This window comes from Lutjanus erythropterus, chromosome 6, assembly GCF_056507025.1.
Source record: "Lutjanus erythropterus isolate fLutEry1 chromosome 6, fLutEry1.hap2, whole genome shotgun sequence".
Classification (NCBI taxonomy): Eukaryota; Metazoa; Chordata; class Actinopteri; order Lutjaniformes; family Lutjanidae; genus Lutjanus; species Lutjanus erythropterus.
In genome coordinates, this window is record NC_139322.1 from 8,702,446 (window position 1) to 8,726,667 (window position 24,222).

At 39.7% G+C, this 24,222-nt stretch overlaps 1 protein-coding gene across 1 annotated transcript in view; it reads right to left on the bottom strand.

The window, feature by feature from the left end:
• magi3a (membrane associated guanylate kinase, WW and PDZ domain containing 3a) overlaps positions 1-24,222 on the bottom strand; it is a 209,515-nt gene that overhangs the window by 57,336 nt on the left and 127,957 nt on the right. The window contains exon 3 of the mRNA XM_084720430.1: positions 14,613-14,732. Within this exon, the coding sequence (XP_084576556.1) occupies positions 14,613-14,732 (120 nt within the window). The remainder of the gene's footprint in view (positions 1-14,612; positions 14,733-24,222) is intronic.

Consider the following 24,222-nt stretch of genomic DNA (forward strand, 5'->3'; position numbering starts at 1 on the left):
TTTGTACTGTGCCAGAGTACTCCAGACAACCTTCACAAAGGGACTCAGGCACGAATCAATGAAACTTGTCCAATACGGTATGCAGTGTTCATACTTTGCAAACGAACTGGACTTTGGGGTCCCTGTCCGAGTCCCAAGTGTGAAAGCCCCCTAATACCCCTGTTGTACTTTGATGTGCTATGTGTTAGGCTCGTCTATGTTGTTCATTTTGAAGAAGGTTAATAGATGTTGCTGGGGTCCCTGTTAAAGTTAGCTAATGTTAGCAAAACACTTGCTAACTTGCTAGCTAAACTAGATAAATTGTTAGCTAGCTATTTAACTAGTAGCAAAAGGCTACCTAAGTAGCTAGCTAGTCTACATCAACTGTTGTGTTAGATAGCTAGTTACATCTGATAGCTAATGTTAGCAAAACCCTAGATACTTTTATAGATATCGCTAGCTAATTTTCATCAATTGTTATAGGTTCCCGACGTGAAAATTTCCACTCATAGTCTGAATTGAGGAGTTAGATTATTTGTCATAATGTCACAACCATCCAATGTGGACTCACCACGAGCTATGAGATGGTTCATGCTCCTGTAGATGACACAAGTCAGGATGATATCAACTTTGTTTTAAGAAAAACTGTTTTTATTTGCAATGTCATAGTGACGTAGTACACTACCCACAATCCTACAGTGTAACAGCAAGGTCTGTGATCGGCAGAGCTCAATGTTTCCATGGGAAAGGGTTAGGGTTAGGGTTAGGGGTGAATGTAATTTATATACACACACAACACAAACTACAACATACTGCAACACTGTTATTAACAATAATAATGACAAAAATGACATTTAATTAGAAGCTGTATCATTTGCACCAGGCACCAAGTTTGCTGTTAGTGGAGCTCAGAGAAAAAAAGGGACAGGACTCAGGTAAGGTCAGTCACACACTTCTGACAGTTCAGTCTTGAAAATGTAATATTCTCTGAACTATAAATACTCAGTTCTATATTATGACCTGTATATTGCACTCTATAGAGTAGTGCTACCTTTATGATCAAAGTGACAAGAAGCATCATGAAGACACAGGAGAGTGAGAGGACATTAAAACACACTGCTGCCTTTATTATTACTATAATATTCCTATAATGTTTCTACGACCGTTCAGTAATGTCTGCGCTACTAAAAACTGCCCTCACTGGGCCGTCCACCCTGTTAAAAATTAACAAATCGCCGACTGAGCCCGGTCGATCTAACCTGTCTGTGATCTCGACAATATAATTCTGCCTCATTAAAAGATGTCCGATGTCTCATTATCAGGACAAAGACTTCACCAACTGGGATGCCGGGACAAAATTTAAAATCAGCTCTAATTTGAATGGGGTGTCTGGTCACCTTTTGGCAACCCTGATGATGTCAGCGCGGATACTTCAGATCTGACTTAGATTAATGGGCTGTTCATTCTTGGTGAGAAAAAAAAAGGAGAAAAAAAAGCCTGTGAGCCACCATGCTAACAGCTCCCCATGACCATGTGTGCATGACAAAAATAGACACCTGTTGATATGGGCACAGAATCAACACGTCAACATGCTGTGTTCTGTTATAAATGCGAACAGTGAGCAGAGAAATTCACAGTTATAGTAAGAATTACTGTAAAATCTTAAAAGGAATCATCCTTCGCGCAAGCTGTTCCTTAATGATGGACCAGATTTTTGACCTTGGGATTTTACAATATGCTGTACTGTCAGTCGGTCGCCCACTCACACACAAACATGTCAGCTGCAGGAGCATTTCAAACAATTATACAGAATACAATGTATACTTAATGAGGGCAGAGTCCCTCACTGACACTGATTCTCACCTCCTATATACTGCATACTGTCAGCTTTTACACCTGTGCAGCTCTCTAAACAACATATGCTTTTTTAAAATAATCTTCTACATTTTTCTGTCAATTTACTATTTTTTATTTATACTTGATGATTTACAGTACTTGCCTTTATATTTCTGCATTGTTTTCTACTGGTAAGACTTGAAACTTAAGGGGTGTGCATAGGACTGACATTGACACTGCTATAAACATGTCATGACACCTGTTATTAACCTGAAGAGGTCTTAACAAATGTTTATGACTGTTGTCATTTGGTCAGTTATGCTATTTCCAATGCAAAGTTGACATTGTTTGAGACGTCTGTCTGTTTGAGAGTCTTTGCTATTGACTTTAATCAAGTCCATAATTGCAGCATAACCTGCCAATGTCTTTGTCATGACAGCTTGACATTGTCAAACTGTGGTTATGATAACCTAGTGAACACAGCCAGTGAGCCTATAAGAGTGTCAGTGGCCAGTTTGACAGGAATTACAATACCGAGGTGGTTTTCTCGCTGGGTTTGGCTTCTGGCACCCGAGGCTGAGTCAGCTTATTAGGCGGCTAGCTATATCGCTACCCATGCTAACTAGCTAATGCTAGCTAAAGTTCAGCAGATAGCAGTTAGCCTACTTTAGTGACAAGTCAACTAGCAAAGCACTATGTGTCCATCAGGTAACACTGTAAGCTAAATCACCTTGGTACTGTACTCTGTCAAAGTGTCTTTATAAGATTTAACGACATCTTTATGACACTTCATCTGAGGTCAAGGAAACTGACACACTTATAACGGTCTGATGACAGTGTAAAAAGCAACCAGCCGGTTTAACGTAATGTTAAAACGTAAAGCAAAACAGTTTCTTTTGATAACAATGAAGTTTGATAATGTCAAGTCATCATAACAAAGGCATTTTTGTCTTGGTTAATGTCAAGCTGTCACAACAAAGACATCTCAAACAATGTCAACTTTGGATTTAAAATGACATAACTGACCGAATGACACTCCTTCATGTTTTTGAAAGCTGTCAAGCCAAAAAAGACATTTTTGTCTTGGTTACTGCCAAGCTGTCATAACAAAGGCATTTTTGTCTTGGTTAATGTCAAGTTGTCATAACAAAGACCTTTTTTTCTGCCTGATTAATGTCAAGCTTTCCTAACAAAAACATCTCAACCAATGTCAACTATGGTTTAAAAATTACACAACCGACTGAATGATGTTTCATGACCACAGTCATATAATAATTCCAACTCGTTTATGTTTATGACAGTGTCATGACAGTTGTATACACAGCCCTTCAAATAAAGCTTTACCTGTCTACTTACTGTTTATTATTATACACTCCATGTGTAAACCTACTTGGTAATAAACTAGATTCTGATGCTTACGACTGTTTACTGTAAATGTAGACTGACTAAAAGGATAAAAACTATTGATATGGTTCATATACGTCTCAGTTTGGTTGCTGTGTTGTAACCTTTTAGAGGTTTATCTGAAACAAAGAGATAACCAGTGGATAAAAATATTACAGCCCATCACACTGCAAAATTCAACATTTTTGGTCATCAGCAGCTTATGTAATTTCAATCTTGCTCTCCTTTTGTCACGCTGTGGCAAAATGACAAGTACCGGTCGTGTTAAAGCTAACAGCAGCAGAAACAGTGTGCACAGAGGGCCGATAATTTCAGCACAGTGTTGTTACATTAAAGCTCTTTTTGCAGCTTTGTGCGAGTGGTGGGTGGACAGTGTAAAGCAAAGCCATTTTCATTTTAACACCCTGGGCCAACACTTGCTTGGCACTGTCAGCAAATTACACAGTCATTCACTCATGTTACACATGCAGCGTTGTGTTCGCTGCCAGAAAGAAGGAGTTTCATGTCAAAAGGGAAATTTTTTTACTTTTTATTTTTTAAACTTGCTTTCCGTTAAACGTCTGCCGCGACCGGAGAGACCCCAATCTGAAATATTCACCACTAAAGCCGTGTGTGTTTATGGGTGAGAAAGAATCCGTGTCATCTGTTTCAGTCAGCAGCTGTCAGCGTATCTCATCTCCAACTTCTGAGAAAGAAAATGTGAGTTCAACTGTGACCAGAGTTATATCTGCAGTGAGACACGACCTCTCTGAATCTCACTGTATCATCCAGAGAAACTTTGATTATGAGCTGCGATGGAATGCTAGAGAGCAAAGACTCATGCAGTCACGGTCGTTTAGCGATGAGAAATGCTAGCAAATGGATTTGTGGCAATGTTTTCAAACAGAAATGGAAATTGGAGACACCCCCTTATGTTGTGGAGGTTTGGGAAAAACCTCTCAAGGGTTTATAGTCTGGCTCAGCCGCCCCTCGCCAGATCTCCCCCCGCTCTTTACCCCACTCGCTCCCCACGTTTATCCCTCTGCCTCTTTGAACCTGCCAGCCACAGTCACAGACCCTCATTAATCATTGAGGATGGGCTTCCAGTCTCTGGGGCAGCGCCCAGTTTGCCCAGGACTCATCACTGGCTGCCAGTGCCCCAGGCGGGTGAAGCCCGTCCTGTGCTCCAGCCTTGGCACGGGGCTCGGGCCCTGCTTGGCATGGATGCCCACACTTTACAAGCCAACCTTGTCAGCCCTGCATTCCTCTACTCTCTGTGTTTGTGTGCGTGTCTGTGTGTGTGAGAGAGAGCTTCACAATCCACTGCTAGATGACCTGCCTCTCATAAATAAACCTCCTCTCTCGTTTATGTTCATCTCCTCAGTCTGTGTGGTGACATCCAATATAAATTATACACCATTCCCATCTCTACTTTCATCCTTATTTTTCTTATTAAGCTGCTCTCATCCATCCTAATCCCCCTCTCTCTTTATCCCTCTTTCTTTTGTTCTTCAACTTTCTGTTACAGCTTTTAATGTCAGTGCCGCCGACAGCTGTGGCCCAAAGGAATTATATTTTTTTTTTTGGGTTGTCCATCCGTACATTATTTTATCATGAAAAAAACTTTTTTCTAATTATACATTGGTACATTTAAAGTGTAGCAGCCTACATATGAGCTGAAATTAGCTAATTTTTTTAAGGTTACTTGGGTTCCTCTGGCTGATGCAGTATTCTGTTTATTGTTATAACCTCTTCCCGTCACAATAAAAGTCTGATTTTTACAGTTGTGCCACCCTGCCATTTGAGAACATACAATTAGAGTGTCTCTTTCTGGTGGACTAACCAATGGCAATAGACATTTTTTGCGTCACAATACATGTTATTTGTCAATTTAAAACATAATTTTACAAGTCAAAAAAATCGCCGTTTGTCATAAAATTGTTGAAGCATCAGAAATGTATACACACCCAGGAGGGGCACCATGATTTTCTCCCTCTGAAAGCTAGCATTAGCCGCTGAAGCTATGATGTCACACAACTTTAAAAATATGGGTGTTTTATTTTAAACCATTTGCCATTTTTAATACATTTCTTAGTTTATTCATTTGCTCAGACAGTTGACCCACTTGATATTTTGGGGGTTTGAGATGCCAAAATACAAAATAAAATATATTATTTGAATGTACTGAAAATTAATTATTTTAAAAATGTCATTGTCAAATATCCCCTTGGACCAATGACTGAAGTGATTCAATTTTGAAGATCTGCGACCTCATGTCCGTCTCATTCTTGTGAACCGCTTTGACAAAATTTCTTGAAATTCAGTACAGATGTCAGCTTGGACTCACAGGTGAACAATTAGATTTTGAAGAAGTCTGGTGGTCAAAGTCTGGTGGTCAAAGTCACTGCAATTTCATGTCCGTTGCAATCTCTCAAGAATGCTCTTACGGAATTTCTTCAAATTCAGCACGAATGTCCACTTGGACTGGTAGATGAACTGATTAGATTTTGGTGGTCAAGGGTCAAGGTCACCTCACAAAACATTTTTGGCCGTAACTCAAGAATTCAAGTGAACACAGCACGTTTCTCACTGGAAATTATTCAGTGGAATCATACATGTCCATACAGACATTTATTATATGAGTTTGGATACAGCAGATTGGCTGGTTGGAGCAGGCACAGTACTGCAAAGCAGTAATTCTAGTTCTTGTATGTTATTTGTAATTTCACAGTAACAACACTAATCCAACTCCTAACTAAGAGTGGAGGTACTTCTTAATCTTTCATGCCTGTGTTTTCCCAGTTCCTAGGAGTGGGCAGCTGTTGCTAGCGCAGCACCTTTGCACCCTCCCTCCTCTGTGACTTCTGGCCCATTGCCCTGTTTCTATCTAATCCACAGCTATGCAGCTCTGCCTCAGAACTTCACAAAGCCTATAATACCAAAAAGACCCTATTATAAAATGGTTGCAGGCAATGTGCTCCAGCAAAACAGGAGGATGGTAAACGGTCATTTCTTCTCCAGTAAAGTCCGTGATTGTCAAAGGGAATATGTTTTGCATTGCACAAAGGGGATTTCAGCATCTTCTCCCTCATCAACTTGGCCCCCAGCAGGCATATGATCACAGACTGTAACTGTCAGCTAAAATAAAAGTACCATAGTAGTGTCTTGTCTATCACTCCTGTCCCTTTTTCTTTGTCTCAGTCTTTTACACTCCATTCATGGTTTGACATTCTATTACTACTATACTATAGTCCTATTTTCTCTCCACTGCATCCTCGCAGACGGCCACTTCAGCACTGACTCATGATACTACATTAAACCTCCAACATGCAATCAAGATAATGTTTGCCATACTAGACGTGGAATATATAAACCTGACCTGTGCTGGCATCTTGCTTAATGGAGTTCTACAACTCAAAGCACTACAGTAACAAGTCTGCTGCTCTGTAGCCACCTTGCATTTGACAACTAGAAAAGAAAGCCCACTATACATGGAATATAAACTGATGATCAGCCATTAAATCCACTGACAGGTAAAGTGAGTAACATTTATCAGCTCATTACAATGGCACCTGTCAAGAAGTGTGAGGGATACATTAAGCAGCAAGTGAGAAGACCTCTGTTGAAGTTGAAGCAAGAAAGAAATGGCATGAATAAGAATTTGAGCAACTTTGACAAGGACCAAATTGCGGTGGTAGCAACTGTGTGAGACCATTTCCAAATGGCAGGTTTTGTGGAATGTGCCCACCCTGTATGCAGTGGCAGCTACCAAAAGTGGTCCAAGGATGAACAGTCTAACTGGGCACCTGTTACAGGCAGCAGTCACCATATGAGCTATTTGTATTTTCCTGTCCTTGTTGCTACAGAAACCTGAAAAGTTAAACAAGCTGCTGTGACCCTTTCTTTTGTGGGGACTTTTAAATGCCAGAGGTGACCTCCCAACGAGCAAATGTTTCACCAAAACAAGTTTTCCATGACACTATTTTCCAAGGGCGCAGTCACTGCATCCTGGGCTTTGCAATGCCCAAGATATTGATTGGTTTAAAGAAATACAAACAGAATTGTTTTTTCCAGATATACCAGAATGATGATGTCTCATGGTCATGGATGCCCAAGGCTCAGTGATGTGCATAGTAGCACAAAGGCTAAAATGTAGGGTTTGATGTAACAGAGGACCCTCTGTCGCACAAAGGTTCATGCTGGCTATGCTGGAAAGGTGTAAGAACACACAGTGCATCACAGTTTGTTGTGTATAGGGCTGTGTAGCCACTAACTGGTCAGGGTTCCTACAATGGACACGCGAGCATCAGAACTGGACCATGGTGCAATGGAAGAAGGTGGTCTGCTGTTGATAAGGTATTGAGATGGCCTCCAAATTCCCCAGACCTTAATCCGTTCAAGCAATGGTGGAATGGTGTTGTAGACCACCTAAACCGAGACCATGTCCATACCTATACCAGAGTGTATCAAGACCGTGGCAAGACCAAGACTTTGAGGGGTTGAGGCCAAGTCAAGACCGAGGTGAGACCAAGACCAGGGTGTATCAAGACCATGACAAGACCAAGACATTGAGGGGTTGAAGCCAAGTCAAGACCAAGACCAAGGCAAGTCAAGACCAAGTGCTATCATATCACAATAATGGTGTAAACAAATTAAACAGGCAATGCACTGGCAATTTAAAACCAGAGTTCTCTCTGTCTGAGACCAAGACCAGACTGAGTAAAAAAGCAGGAAAGACCAAGACAAGACTGAGACCTTCAAAAAATGGTCTTAAGACCGGTCTCAAGCACTACATTACTGTGAAATGTGATGGAACAAGTCCACTAAATGGTGGCACCACCTTGCAACTTACAGAGCTTAAAGGATATGCTGGTAAAGTCTTGGGGTCAGATGCAACAGGACACATTCAGAGGAGCTGTTCTGGTGGCACAAGGGGGACCTACACAATACTACAATATGAAGCAGGTGGTTTTAATGCTGTGGCTGATCAGTGCATACTAATAAAATGTTAGCATTACTTTAAGAATAATGTTCAATAATGTAATCAACATTTGTACCAATCCTACTACAGTACTGCTAGCTTTCAATGGAGAGAGACACCTGCTTTGCTTGAATTTTGCTTGTCCATTTCAGCTCCCTGTCTCTGCCATGAATGATTCATACAACTGGCTTTTCTTCCTGCGTCCACAGTGAGGGGTAGAAAATTGGATATGCCCTAATTCACATACATGCACACACTCTGACACACGCAAAAAATCTAATTTTTGAGAATTTCAGCACAGGCAAGGTAACAAGTATTACTCACATCCTGACACTTCCATCATTCTGTAAAACTAAAACTGGCAAACTAATCTCTTTGTTTTTGTGCGGTGCAAACTTTCCCATCCACTCCACCAACGGCTGAGTCAACTTTGAGCTAAAACCTGCTTGGAATGAAGAGAGTAAGACCGTTGGGAGATGCAAATGTATTGGATTAATGCTGAGGTGTAATCATAAATTTTTTCTTCTTTATGCTTGGTTAAGTATTTTTTTTCTAACACTGCCCTTCTGAAATAACTTTCTATTATTTGTGAGCGATATGACAACCAATCTGTGAAACGCCCATTGTCTCAGATATTGGCTCCCGCAGAGCAGTAGGAGTGAGTGTCACTCTTGGTTACAGATTAACCGTGGATACATCAAACCCCTGTTGTTCACAGGTCTGGAGGATTAGTCACAGCTGTGGACATGGCCGCCCAGGTCGATGTTTCCATTCAGTGAGCCACAGATACAGTAAAGTCTCATTCAGATGGAGAAAAGTCTGAGGAAGCTCGGCATGCAGGGAAGAAAGAAGGATGAATAATGACTAACTGCAGTGAAAAACTAGGTTGCAACGGAGAGGGGTTTTCCCCAAGCCCTTGACATTCAAAGTTCAGTTCAGTTGTGTTCCTTGTGTTGTCCCACAAGAGGAAAATTCTTTTTGCAGCATGGAAACAAAAAGCAACAAAACAACAGAAGACATAAAAAAAAATGTGGATACTATACATACAACTAAAATAACCAAAATAAAGACAGCATGTGATTAAAAACTGCAATAAATGAACAAAGGGATAAGATGAAATGCTAGGCTGGACATAGGATGGGCATAGTACTGTCGTAATCATATAACATTTGTCATGAACATAGGGGTGCCACAGTTTCCATATTAAATTCAAAAATCGATCAATCAATTGAATCAAAATCTAAATCTAAATCTAAATCAAAGGCAGAATCCCAATTCTTTTCCACTCCCCAGGCTCCAAGGCATGTCTGCAGAAAAAAACAACACTTGAAAGATGACACAGTGCAGCTTACTGGCTGTTACATTGCACTTGACACCATACAGACTAACTTTCTAAAGAAGAATTTAAAAATGTAAATGACAATTGTCAGGACAGAAAACCAATAATCTGTTGATCTCCACAAATGAGACAAAGATTTCACAGTTTAACGATGGCATAGCCATGAGTGCTAAAGAAAGAAAAAATGTTTAAAGTGAAAAATTGAATTGTATCGTGACTTAAAAATTGAAATAAAGACAAATCGAATCTTGGACTTGGAGAACTGTGACACCTCTAAACATGACTGGATGGACTAGGAGATCCCAGTTTACCTGTTTGGTAGGGAATACTGTACTAAGGTGGTTTTCTTGCCAGGTTTGCTTCCTGACACCTCAGGGCTGTGTCAGCTGGCTGGCTGTTTTGCTAGCTGTATGGCTAACTGAGCTGACTAGCTAATGCCATCTACAACTAAAAACAGGCAGCAGTTACCCTACTTTAGCTACAAGTAAACCAGCTATCCACCAGGAAACTTTATAAATCACCTTGGTGCTGTCTTCCCTGTCATAAAACTGGCCTTTCAACACTTATAACATCTTCATGACAAGTCCAAATGGTACCATTTTAGTTGAGGTTAAGAGCATAATTCATAACGCTGTTATAAAAGCACTTGACAGTGTAATAAACCTTAATGACATCTATATGACAAGTCTAAAATTCACCACTTTAGTTAACACACAATTATACTGGTCTCATGACAGGTCAGTGTCAAGTGTCAAGTCGTCATAACAAGGAGATGTCAACTTTGCATTAAAAATGACATAGTTGACCAAATGAAACATAGTGACAGTCATAAACATTCCTAAAGACAACTTCATTTTCATGATAGGTGTTATGACATGATTATGACGGTGCCATGTCAGTCTTAAGCACACCCCTTCAAAGAAAGTGTTACCAACTATTTCCACTCACATCCTTCCATTACAATGCATTTCAAAGTCACAATATGCAGGTTGTAAAAGCTGTATTAGGGATTATGGGAGTTGTTATCTACACTGTTAAACAAACACTGCTGATGAAAATCATGACTCAGGCAGAAGTCATGTTTACACACAAGTAAAATTAAAGCTTTATTCATGTAACATTTAGTCATGTTTGCCGACTTCTTTCCTCACATATCCGACGCATTCCATGTTTTAACTGAACCTTGAATAAATTATGAACAAAATATATAGTATATGTCTCGTGTTTTTAGACTTTTTAATGTGGGGACTTTAATTTAAGTTTTAAAATGTGTCTCTGAAGTGATGCATTTCTGTGTGAATGAGCCCTTACGGTTAAATGGGTTGTAGCAACTAGATCTGTAGTCAATGACAAACTCATCCAGGGGAAATCATTCATGAGGTGGTTAATATCTCTCCCTCTCTCGCCTTGTATATAAGTGCGCCTGCCTGTCTGTCTATAAATCTGCGTCTGTGTGTGAAAACTTTATCTGCAGTTTATCTGCTCAACAGTCTGAGCATTAATGGTTAACTTTCTGAGAGCTTCTGAATCAGTGCTCTCAGTACACAAACAGTTGTGTTACACTAAGCAGTGAAGGGCAAAGTTGATCCATTATTCATCCTGTTGACTGGTTCACAGGTTCAGGGTTGAAGGGCCAGTCTCCCAGGGGTGGATGTGGGACAGAGGGCGGAGGAGAGAGCTCTGACGTAGCCGAAACATTTCCAAAACAATGTGTAAACGACAAGGATTAAGTTGTTTTCTGCAACGAAATCACCTGGGGGTAAATTATCTCTGGTTCTTTTCACGTTTACCGTGACAGGTTGATGACACTAGCAATGTGTTGACTTCACCTGATGGCCTAACGGTGCACAGCTCAGCAAATTCGCAAGAGAACTAATAGCATCATGTGGGGATTCATCCTCAGCTGCAGCCGTGTCCCCAGGGGCAGACTGGGACGATGCACTGTACTCCGTTTCTATGGTCACTCCTCAGACTCTCAGGAGTATTTTTTCTCTTATTGTCTTCCCAAGCTAGCTTTAAACTATATTCTACCTCATTTCTTTCCACACCTTCCCTGTTTGGGAGTCTGTCGCTGCTGTGAAAGCTGCAACTGAATTCTGATGCAGATTGAGTCCACCTGGAAACCCGCGTCTTCAAAGTCTGCGGTGTGGCAACAAAACTGGCCAAGCTGTTACGGATTCAGTTCTGATGTGGACAAAAATGCAATACAGGAACAAAAAAAATACTGCAGGTGGAACTGAAAACAGCAAGGCAACACAAAAAGTAAAAAAAGATGGCTTAAGATTTCAGAAAAAAAAAAAAAAAATAACTCAACAGTCCAACAAAGTAATCAAAACAAGAGTCCAAACTGAAAAAAGGAACACATACTGTCCATATTCACTAAGGGCTAATAATGGACTGGTGAAACTTATGATAAATCAAAAGGGAACAAAACAAAAACAGCAACAGAAACAAGAGCAACTAACAAAAAGACAGATTCAGACACAACAATAGGATTTTATGATAATAGATATGGGATTTTAGCATCAATTCAAAGGCTAAACTGCTGATAAATGTATAAGCAGTGTATGAAGCCTCTTAACGCAAGATCATCTGGTATCCATGGTAACATGTATGTGTGACACCCTGTGAGTAAAGATGTTTTCTTGGTGTAAAAAAAGAGTTAAAAAAGAGGTGTGCTGCGTTGAGTACGTTCCTCATTATTCATAACACGAGGTCCAGTTACAGCCGTGACTAATAATAACGCTCATAATAATATGTTATTTCTTGGTGAGGACTTAGCGAGAACATAAATACAGACCACACATAAAAGTCTGTAAAGTGCTGCACAAACTGCCAAAACTGTCCTCTAAAGGTGCTACTTGTGAGTCAGTATGACTTCATGTTTACTCCTCTCGGTTTGTTTGTAAGAAGTCAGTGTGAAGACGTAATGGACCACAACTGAAACGGTTTACCGAACCACAGGTGTCAACTGAGCAACATGTGTGAAACAGACCTAAAATCCCATCACTAAAACAAACTGGAAAAAAAAAAAAAAAAACAATCACAAAGACATCACAGCATGAACAACTGGGATTCAGCAGCTTGATACTGGTGCCAACACAGAACCTGAGTTTTGGGAACAATACCAACACGATTTTTTATACAATAGTTAAGAAAGCAGGTTTCACTAAAAAGCCGTGTTTTTCATTTAACAAAAAATGAAAAACATGTCAGTGCATCAGTGTTTTCAGGCCTCAATATCAACTATGGCCTGATAGTCAATGTCCATAAAAAGTTACTTTTTGGCCACCAAATACTACATGTAGGTGGCCCCCTGTGGCAACCGAGTTTCATTCCCTATACCTCGAGCTGTCACCAACAAAACTCTGCAGTTCCACAAACATTCAAATTCCTTTGCACCTTTAACATTCTGCAAAAACAGAAGATAGTTCTTGTCTACCTATTGATAGGACTCAAACTGCACCGGAACCTTATAGAACAACCAGAAAGACAAAAAGAACGACAACTCATTCTCCTCCCAACTCGCAACATCCCAACGATTTGTCATCACCCTTTGATGTGTGATACTGAGGCACAAGGTGCTTTATCTGACGCAGCCGAAAAGCCTTTTAAGCATTTGATTAACGTTGTGAAACGTTCACAGTTTGGGTAGATTTCGGCACAAAAACTACTTGGGTAGATTTAGGTTAAGACCATGTTTAGGGTTGCAGTGACTGTGTTATGTTACGGACGTCACGTGACGTCACTGAAAGACGAAAGTAACGAGACAAAAGTCAGACTATGGGTCCCATTAAGAACGCTCTTCATCCAGTGACCCCTTTTGAGATGGGTTCTTTCAAGGTTCTTCAATGATTGTTGGAATCCTTGACAGACTTCATCAAGGGTTCTTTGTAACGCAATAAAATGGGTTCTTGTTTTGCACCCCTAAAAGGTGGTAAGGTTCTGGACTGAACCCTTAGAGATGGTTTTGGGTGAAACCATTACACCATAGAACAGAACCTTTCATCTATAGAACTTTTTAAGAAGAAAAGTCTTTTGTCAGAGTTTGTCAAGGATTCTTTGTAACATAATATAAAAGGGTTCTCAGCAAAATCCCTGGGGTGGTTCTAGATAAAATCATTGGAATTCAAAGGGTGTGGGTTCCAGATAAAACCCTTTGAATATAAAAATGTTCTCAGCAGAACCCCCTGGGTGGGCTCTAGATAAAACCTTTCTTGATAGAAACCCCTTAAGAAGGTTCTTGTTAGCACCCTTAGAACCAAAAAGGGTTCTTCTGTGGGGACTAGCCGAAGAACCCTTTACGGTTCTAGTTAGTACCTTTATTTCTAAGAGTATAAATTAAAGTCTAAAATTAGCAAAGTAATGATGTGGATCAGAAAATATTATAAGCATTTGATACCAACTCTCAGTACTGACGGCTCTCAATATTTTATATTGGACGCTGCTCAGAAACCATTTAAGTTCAATACCGAGCCTGAGGTGGAATAAATGGAAAGTTATTCCACAAAGATAGTTTCGTTTTCAGTCACTAGTTTTTCAACTCAATATTTTTCCTCCAAGATAAATTGTCCATAGACCCACCATCTACAACAGTGGTTCCCAGCCTTTCTTCTTTGGTGCCCCCCTGCTATGCTAAGCCCCCCCAGCCCCCTACATACACCAAAAGAATAAGTGATTCATTCCAAAGCTTAGCTTTTTCCAAAATAAACATTAATTAAATAGCTTCCATTCTTTGTAAATTTCTCTTTTCTAGCATGAGCTTAACATTCTTTCTTTTAACAACCCAACACAGCAGGTTTATACACACTCAGCCTCACCAGAGGAACAATAATGATTCATTATTACAGAACCTGAGAGGTCACAGAGGTGTGGCCTACTATTTTTAATTGAGGACAAGGTAATATATCTTTTTTAAATAGTTTTGTATGCAGACTTCTGTATAAATTGTGATTTTGAATGTGCAAATCTAATTTTGACGAACTCAAAGCAGACAGAGTTTTTGGGGACCATTTGTGATTTCTATGACCCCAGGTTGGGAACCAATGATCTGAAGTGTTGCAGAGCTGTAGTGTGTGTTGTGTTGGGACATACCATCGTAGGTGCCGCTCTCCAGCAGCAGTCCGCTCTCCTCCAGCTCTCGGAATTCCCCCACGCTGATGAAATTGTAGTCCACTCCAGGAACTTCTCCCTCTCTAGGCTGCCGAGTGGTGCCTGCCAAAAAATGACACAGTTTCAGTCAGAGGGAACGTCCACATGAGTGGAATGTGCCACTGGAAGGGGGGCTGGAAGTGACAGGGTATCCAAAATGCCCACAGGAATGGGATTCAAGTCCAAATACAGCACTCGGGGGTGCATCTGTGTCTACATCATGAATAGTGAACAGAGCTGGGACCACAGAGCGATGAATTCATTATTAAAATGTGAAAACACAGCGGCACAGCTGTCAGAATACAGAGCAACTGTAACTGATGATGATAATGAACAGGGTTTTAATTGCACACTTTAACTCTGACTTCTGTGTAGCCAACAACAGCAACTTTATTCCTTAAGGGTGCAATTAAATACTATATGACTACAGTAAATAAGTGAGGGGAGTTAGAGAAGACATACATGAATGGATGAAATCTGACTTCACTGTAGGTCTTCTGCATGTTTGTTAAATAAACACACTTCTATATCTGCTGTGTACTCAAAAAACAATTTCTTCTCAAAATCCCACGCATTGCCTTGGTTTCCATGGCAATATAATGGAATGTAATGACTAAACAGAAAGGTATAGTGGTGACTTGTCAGTATAATCTAATAAAAATCTTGTTCACGCCAGAACTTTTCTGAGACTGCTCCATGTGCAATAAACCATAGAATTCATTTTGGAACGCAAATAACACTAACACGTTTATGCCGCCAGATCTTCACTGACCTTTCAAAATAAGATCCAAGACTGCAGCCTTACAGTAGTGGAGGATGTGCTCAGGATCTGTTGTTGAAGCTATAATATACAACATTTTTCAAAAACCAAACAGTCCCTTTAAACCATCACATATGACCCAGTAGAAGTGTGTGGTGGTGGCTGTATCTGCAGACATGCTGCCCTCTGCCCATGTTTCTCATTATTTTGCTGTGCTTGGGATGCTTTTACCGACACAAAACGTCAGTATTTTTTGTCCTGGGAATGAGACATAACAATGAACTATATCTCTGATGTGTTTATGAACAGCTTGGACAAATCCTACTGATTCTACCTTTAAGTAAAAGTACTACAAACACCACAGTGTAAAAATACTTACTTATTTTCACTGTTACAAGTAAAAATCCTGGATTTAAAATGTTACGTAGAGGTAGAAGAATGTAATTATAATCAGAAAAATGTACTTAAAGTATTAAAAGCAAAGAAAATTGGCTCCCGTGACTTCACTTCCATATGAATGGGACAGACATGAAGTCGCTGTGACCTGTGGTGAACCATACAGTGGTGAAAAATTACTTTTAAAAAATGTTTTTTTTTTTAAAATGACGAGTATCAAAAGGGGTAAAAATGTCACATTTTCTTTCAGTCAACAAACTGATTAATAAATTTCATAAGCCATACTTGAATAACCTGTGGGAGAGAGTTCAATGTTGATGTGTTTCTTCACTTGCCTGGTTTACTTTTACTGGTCCTTTTACTTGCTGCAAGTAGTTTTATTAACAGTTATTAAATAACAACAACGGCTAAAGTTAATTGTCATGTAGCAGTGATGTGTATAAAATTGTCTGAAAATACTGAGAAATGTCCAAGGTGATGTCTTAAAATGTCTTGTTTTGTCTAAAGCCCAAAGATCAGAGATGCACCGATTTCAATTTTATTGGCCGATTCCATTTTTTTTTTTTTTTTTTTTTTTTGGGTCTCACCTGTCATTTCCAATTTTAGCCGATTCTGATTTTCAGTCTTTCTAAGAACTATAATTGACAGCATTCACAAACATTTTTGCCACTTTTCTTGTAAAAATTAAATTGGATGTTCATGATAAAACACTGATTATTAAATATTCATTAAATACTTTTTTACATTTTAAGTCCCCCAGGTTACAGCCAGGCCTTATTATAATTTTATATTGAGATTATGAATAAGGGGAACGCAATCTCGTGAGATCATGGAATCTCACAGGATTTCATGGGACGCGATTTCACGTGGAAGCAGATGTAAAAAAAAAAAAAAAAAAAACGGAAATAGACGTGGTGCAACAGTTTGCTGCAGTAAAACTTTGTCGGGAGAAAAACAGACGCAGAAGTTAAACGAGTCTGGATGAGAAAATGTTTTAGGAGACTCATCAACACAGGTTGTTTATTCTTCAGCCAGAACAGGAGGTGAGATTTTAACTGTCCCTCTGTGAACAGCAGTCTGCTGCTGGCTAACATTAGCCTGAAGAGCTACAAAGTTTATGGCTGTTCTGTGACATTGTCAGCTGCTCTTGTAGACTGTCTGTCTTCTCTTTATCCCGTTCTTGGAATCTGTTGCTGACACCAACTTCATGCAAGCATGTGTCTGAGTGTGTAGCTGTGATCAACGCTGTGGTGGGTGTGATATCATGGTCAGTTTGTCTGCTGCGTGCATGACGTGACCATTGTAAAGAACACAAGTGTGACTGAAAACCGGTCAGTTCTGATCTCTGGACGGTCGATCAGTGCATCCCTATCAAAGATATTCAGTTTAATATGATAATAAACAAAGTAAAAAATATTTTGCATTGAATAATTACTATAATTATTAATCAGTTGCCTACTTCCCTGACAGATATACCTGCATTTTGCTCACCCTGGGCAAGTGGGAAATCCTTATTGTTGAGCCCTGTGTGTAGTCACATAACAAAACATAATATTTCACAAATATTTCACAACTCTTTGGATGCAAAACATTTTAATTTATTTGTAAAGGAACAAGTAGTTAAAACTTTCAAATACTTGTAGTGAAGTACAATATTTCCCTCTGAATAGTAGTGGAGTAGGAGTAGAAATTGGCATGAGAAGAAAAGACTCAAAACACAATGACCTCACATTTGTACTTTTTTTTCAAGGTTCATAAACCAAGGCTAAGCTCTCCGAGGTCATGGTAATAAAAGTCAGTGGCATGTTTTACAGTGTATTGTCTCCTTCATGCCAGCTATCATGGTCAGGGTCAGCTGCTTCATGACTGAAACAATCTTGCAGAAACAGTTTCAATATGAGTTCCAACTTTTTAAAAAATTTCCTCCCTGTTTTCCACTTCTTTTTAAAATATTCAGCTCTGTTTTTTCACCCAAAACACACTCCTACTCCAAACACTGTATTCCAGTCCCTGCAAAGTTACAGTCATTAAATCGTAATCTATCGTAAGTGCTGCATCTGGTTAAGAAGATTCATGTTTTGCCTTGTTGATGCTCTCGTCTGTGAGACACTGAAAACATATTGTTATGAAAATGATTTCACGCTCCCTGACATGCCGACTCTGCTTACCGTCATTTTAGATGTAATCAGAGCTTTTACAGAACCTCGGCTGAACTGCTCTGCTATCTGGCTCCACTGCAGGCACGAGGGATTTTAACTCAGAGTTTAATAGGAACCTATCCCCATTCTTCATTTTCTTTCCGTGTCATCCATCCTGACTGCAGCATGAGCCATCACATCTGAAACAGCTTAGTCTGTTGCGAAGACAATCTTTTATTATGTCAAACAGAGCAATCAGAGGAGACCAGCAAAGCCACAGAAGGAGGAAATGTGAGCTTGTTTTTGGAAGGAAATGTGGTTATTTTGCTTTTTATTGTTTATCCAGTTTCTTTACCTGAATATTCTCAAATAAGCTTGATCAGTTTTACAGTTTCAATTATCATAACACCATCATGTGGTTTTATAAATAAAGAGATCTATTATGCTTATTTCTAAGCTCTACATTTTCAACCTGGGACTCCCCTAGAGTAGCTTTGCATGATTCAAAATTCATAAACATCCTTATTTCTCTTTTACTGGCCCCTCTATTCACCCCCCTGAAATAAGCCCTTTTAGCTCCTGTCTTTTTAAGCACCCCCCTCCCTAAAAAACCCACTTTCCTCTGATTGGCCAGCTTCTTGGAAGATTCTTGAAGGGCTGCACCTTCTGCAGAGTGTTGAGGCTGCACTGATTACTGTACAATACACAATTTTACACAGTGAGTTTGGTGAAACTGGATCATATTTTATGGAGGTAATGTTTTCTAGTCTTCCCTGTGATGTCCTCCGGCTGCTCTGCCTCAACTTTCAGTGGTGTACGCTGCAGAGTTCTCTGATGGACATAAAGATTTACGTGTGCTACTTAAGCTACTAGTTAAGACTATAGAACCCAGTGATTCTGATTTTGGTGAAACTGGATTATATTTCATGGAGAAAAGATTTTCTAGTCTTCCCTGTGATGTCTTCTGGCTACTTTGCCTCAACCTTTGTAGATTTATGCAACAGTTTTCTGATTGCCAGACAGATTTACATGTTGTTGGCTTCTGGTTTGCTAGTTCCCTCACAGATCATTCTGGCTATGTGAGACTACAACACCCAGTGCTTCTGAGCACCGTCTTAGCATGGAAAATAGCAATATGGGGCACTGAATGTAATTAATTTACTGTTTATCAGACTACAAATGAGACAAGGATTAGATTAGAAAACCATATTGGAAACCAAAGCAGTGTTTCTGAGGACTGATTACTATACAAAAGCGCACAACTTTGCTCACTGATTTTGGTGAACTGGGTCACATCTGATTGAGAAAACATTTTCTGGTCTTCCCTGTGATGTCCTCCGGCTGGTCTGCCTCGACTTTTGGCGATTTACACAACAGAATCTTCTGATTGCTGGACAGATTTACACGTTGTTAGAAGCTACTTTAGCTGCTAGTTGGCTAGTTAGGACAGAGACCAGTCTGACTATGTGAGACTACAATACCCAATGCTTCTGGAAAACAGTGATATAGTGCAATAAATGTCATTAATATGTAATTGTAATTAATTAATGACCATTTTGGTAAAATTGGGTTATATTTCATGGAGAAGACATTTTCTTGTGATGTCCTCCAACCTGTCTGTTTGCTTTAAAGATGGAAAAGGTTGAACCAAAGGTCTTGGATGCTATCTGCACTGATGTGTTCTAGATAGGTGAATTCATATAGCGAAGCATCTCTTCAGTCTCCACACCTGGACAGATGTGAGGGAAGAGTAGGCCTATTATTACACCCCAGCCGTGTGAAACAAGACTGCTGAGAAACCTAAGCGTTATCTGAGAAGGAGCAGTGGGATAGGAAGCTTTGAAGAAAAGACAAGAGGAAATTTGCTGCCATTTCTCACAGGAAAAGAGTGCAGTGTTTTAACTTCCGTCTTGTGTGTGTTTCCTCACAAGCCTCTCTTTGAAGAGATGAAACAACCACATTAAAACAATATAGCACAAAAGTGGCAAATGAAAGCAATGAAATACAAAAAAAGGGCTAGTTACTATGCAGGTCTGCAGGGGTTGTTGTGGTTTAACAACAAAAATCTAGCTCTCCAGTATTATGTGTGAAATCTATTTTGTGCGTTTCCCACCTGGCAGGTTGAACACCCACTCTGTCGGGCAGCAGAAGCCAAATGACAAGCGTTTACCAACACGGCTCGCAGATGCTAATTACAGCTGAACAAAACAAAACAAAAACAAAAAAGAAAAAAAGTAGAAAAACGGCAACTTTAAATTTCTAGGAGAACAAGACGTGCTGATGGGTGCTGATGATGAAATCAGAGAACTAACCTGAAGAGAAGCAACACTGTTGAATTTACAGTATGAGGTCTACCCTTTTTTTGTTCATTTTATTTCTACTTGTGTTTCTTAACTTCTCATCACTGTCTCCGGCTGCTGTAAAGTCTAAAGTGTCTGTCCTAATCAATTCACATGGCATACATTAGTGATGGGAACATCAGCTCTCTTCAGTGTCCTGAATCGCTAAAATCAGTTCATTAAAAAGATTTGTTCAGAAGATTTGTTCACAGAATCGCTTAGTGCTTGACCGGAGCCGTGCCGTGTAGCTCCACTCACTGAACTGAAACTTGGCCGACCTGACGAGGGCACTGAAAGCGGTCGTCTGTGAAGGAGCCAGTGAACTGAGAACTTATCTGGATACAGATTCTGTTTGCAAACCGAAAGCTCAAATTCTTACAGTATTACGTACAACGTGTATTTTCCCTTGACAAGGATGGAGATGGAGATGGGCAGGCTGTCGCAGCTCAGTAGCTGCGTCACTCACAGCTCTGGTTCACTGTTCAGTGCGTTAGTGAACGAATCGAGGAATGTGCTATGTGAAGTGACACACACATGCTCTGTTCACGTGACTGTATCCTGTGTGTGCCTGCATGTGCGAAAAAGCCTCTATATCATCCTACAGCAGGTATATTTTCGCAACATGTAATCAATAAATAAAATATGTGGTAACACTTCCCTCTCAAGAGGGACATGACAAGGAGGTGGAGGGAGACGGGCGGGCTGCGGCGACACAACGAGGGCTCTCGTTCACAGTGTGTGTGATGCGTTCAGTGACAATTCAGCTGCGTGAGACAGGCTCAGTTCGCTTGCAACTGACTGAGAGCTCAAGTGAACTGACTGAGAACAGATCGTTTCAGCAAGTGATTCAGTTTAGTTAAGTTCAGAGTATCGGGGAACCGACCCTGCCCCTTTTTATTTTGTGCTCCAAGAACAGTTGTAACTAGCCAGCTAACAATAATCAGTCATTAGCTAGTTGGTTACATTTGATTGCAAACGTTAGCACAATTCTAGCTAAACAGCTAGTTAATCTACATAGTTTGGTAGCTAGCTAGTAAGCTAACATTTTATTAACATTCGCTAACTTACATGTCCTCCAGCAACATCTTTTAACCATCTTTAAAATTTAGTTTTCTGTTTGAGACTGTCCCACTTCTGCTGCAGACAGGAAATGAAAAGATGAGAGCACTGATAGCGTAACACAGGGCAAAGAATTAGCACCAGTATGCAAGAAGCTGGTAGATTTGGTTCACTCATCTGCCAAAAAAAGAAAAAACTCAACAGTAATCTATTGAGTGGTAACATCTGATCATTCACTATCCATGTGGTCAGTGGACAAAAAAGTTATTTTAGCACCACAGCGGAAGGTCGTTTTAAACCAATGACATTTTGTAATCCAAAAATTACCACACCAAGAACCATTTAAATCATGATATTATGGTGAATGGTGCATCGCTAACATTCATTAATACATGTATTCATACAAAGTAATAATTAATAGTGATTAATCCTCAAGAATAATTCAGAAAATCAAATCAAACTCTATCCGGTGACTGTCTTTCCCTACAAGTCTCCTGGGTTTTTAGTGAATTGGGAAGATCTGCTTTTAGTTTCTGCACCCCGACCATCTGGAACTCTTTACAAAACACCCTGAAATCAATATTCTGGTGTCTCAAGAGGAATTCAAATCCATGATCAATAACCACACTGCCTCTGTTTGCTGTTGTTTTACTTGAATTGTTTTAGTATCTTGTATTTTTGTGATCAATATTCATTTGTTGTTTTAATTGCTTCATTCACCTTGTATCTTATACATTATTATTTTATCTTTTGTTTTTAAATGGGCTCTTTTAAACCTTTGTCTACTCAACATCATTGTAAATGAGGGTCAGCCCTCAATGATTTTTTGAGTTTAAATAAAGGTTATAAAAATAAAAAATGTATCATATTAACATTTTTTTCTGGAACATGGAGAGATTTTTATCACAGCGCCTGGTATGAGGCACCGCTATAAAATGATAAAGGTTATGTAATTAAACGAATGGGAGCATGAGGTTTGAGGCTATGTGGAAAAAGTCAAAATAAAAAAATCATTCTCAAGTAGCTAACACTTACTGCATTTGACCTTGCAACGCCTCCATTTTTTTCTTGAGGATTACATGGCTGCATTTCTAATTTATCTGCCCGTGTGGATAAATTCAATCTTTACATAAAATACATAAAACATACAACTGAAAAACTTTCACTTGATATTGTAGGCATTTTTGAAAACTTTTTATTTCTTGATGAGTTCTGTCAATATGAAGCTGTATTTGTTTTGTTTTTTTTGTCTCACTGGCTTAAAAGGAGCCCTCTCCAGTTCTGCAGATTGAAAACCTGGGGCACTCTTTGTTACATTTCCACTATTCTTTCCTCATATTTTTTTTATATTTTAGTTTTTTTTTATCAGGCAATGAGACTTGTAGAGCTGATTGCGGTGCCGTGCCGGATATTAATGCCCGGGGTTTGATGGGAAAAGAGAGGTAGTTGGCGTTCGAGTCGAGAGGGTGGGATTTGTCCAAGCTTTAAGGATTTCGTGGTGCCCTGGACCCCTGGCACTGTCTCGAGCTCCTGTCATCTTTTGTGGGAGGCAAGTGTGACACTTAATGAAGCCTCTTTGTGGGTGGTGGAAGAAGAAAGTCATGCTTCTCTCACTCTGAGTGGCCACGAGGGCTGCTGTAATGAGCGCGGACATCATGCTGTAATGGCTGTTTAGGCTCCTCGCGCGGTCACTGCGGCTCAGTGCGCTGTGATAAGCCACTGGCGCAGGCTGGCATGAGCAGAGTGGACAGGGGACATATGCCGAGCTACTGAAGCCAGACTGCAATGTCTCACATGGGACACACACGCCACAAGTTTTTATATCCTCCATGGTGACTCCCCAAAGTCGACTCAAACGGTCAGATCTGGGTAAAACTAGGACACGATATGTATTGTCAGTGCTTAAACAAGTGTAATAATCTTTAAGATGATGAGCACAACAAATGAGATTATACTGCTTCTAACTTTATACACTGTAACTATACTCAACAAAAAAATTATTGCATGCAACACTTTTGTTTTTGCCTCAACTTTTTATTAGTTGAAGCAAAAGATTGTAGACTTCTTCTGCGCTCACAAAAAGTTTATTTCTCTCAAATTTTGTTCGTAATTTTGTCGAAATGAGCTCTTCTCCTTTCCCTAGTTAATCAGTCCACCTGACAGGTGTGGCATATAGAGATGCTGCTTAGACAGCATGATTATCACACAGGTGTGTCTTAGACTGGACACGATAAAAGGACACTCAAAATATGCAGTTTTATCTTGAAAAAACAAACATTAAATAGGCACTGAACTCTAGTTATCTCACATACAGGTACAGATTCCTCTGCCTCTGATTGGCTTATCCTGATAGTCTTTATTCTTAATCTAACTCTAAAACTGGTTTTAGACAGTGAACCTTCTACGTAGGGCTGCACGATTTGGTAAAAAGTCATAGTGCAATTATTTTGACCGAAACTGTGGTTGCTACATATGATATGATGTGTGGAAATGATCAGTTCTGCATTACAATTTTCATGTTCACTGAAAAAAAAAACTATTAAAATCATGATAATGTGATACTTATTGAGGTCTGTACCAAACAAACTTGTTTTCTTTCATCTGGAGAACAAGATTTTTAGGCCAGGCCATCTGTGCAGCACTAAAGTACCTCGTTATAATGCTGTACCCTCGTCCATTTTTCAAAAAATTGCAATTTGGTTCTGCTTCTATGATTTGGATATTGCACTTGATCATATTGCAATTTTTTTTGCATTTGCAATTAACTGTGCAGCCCTACTTTCATGCAACTTAAGTGGATAGAATCTCAGGTGAAACTAAGTTGCAGGACAGTGACATGCAGTAAAGTCCTGCAGGCTGGA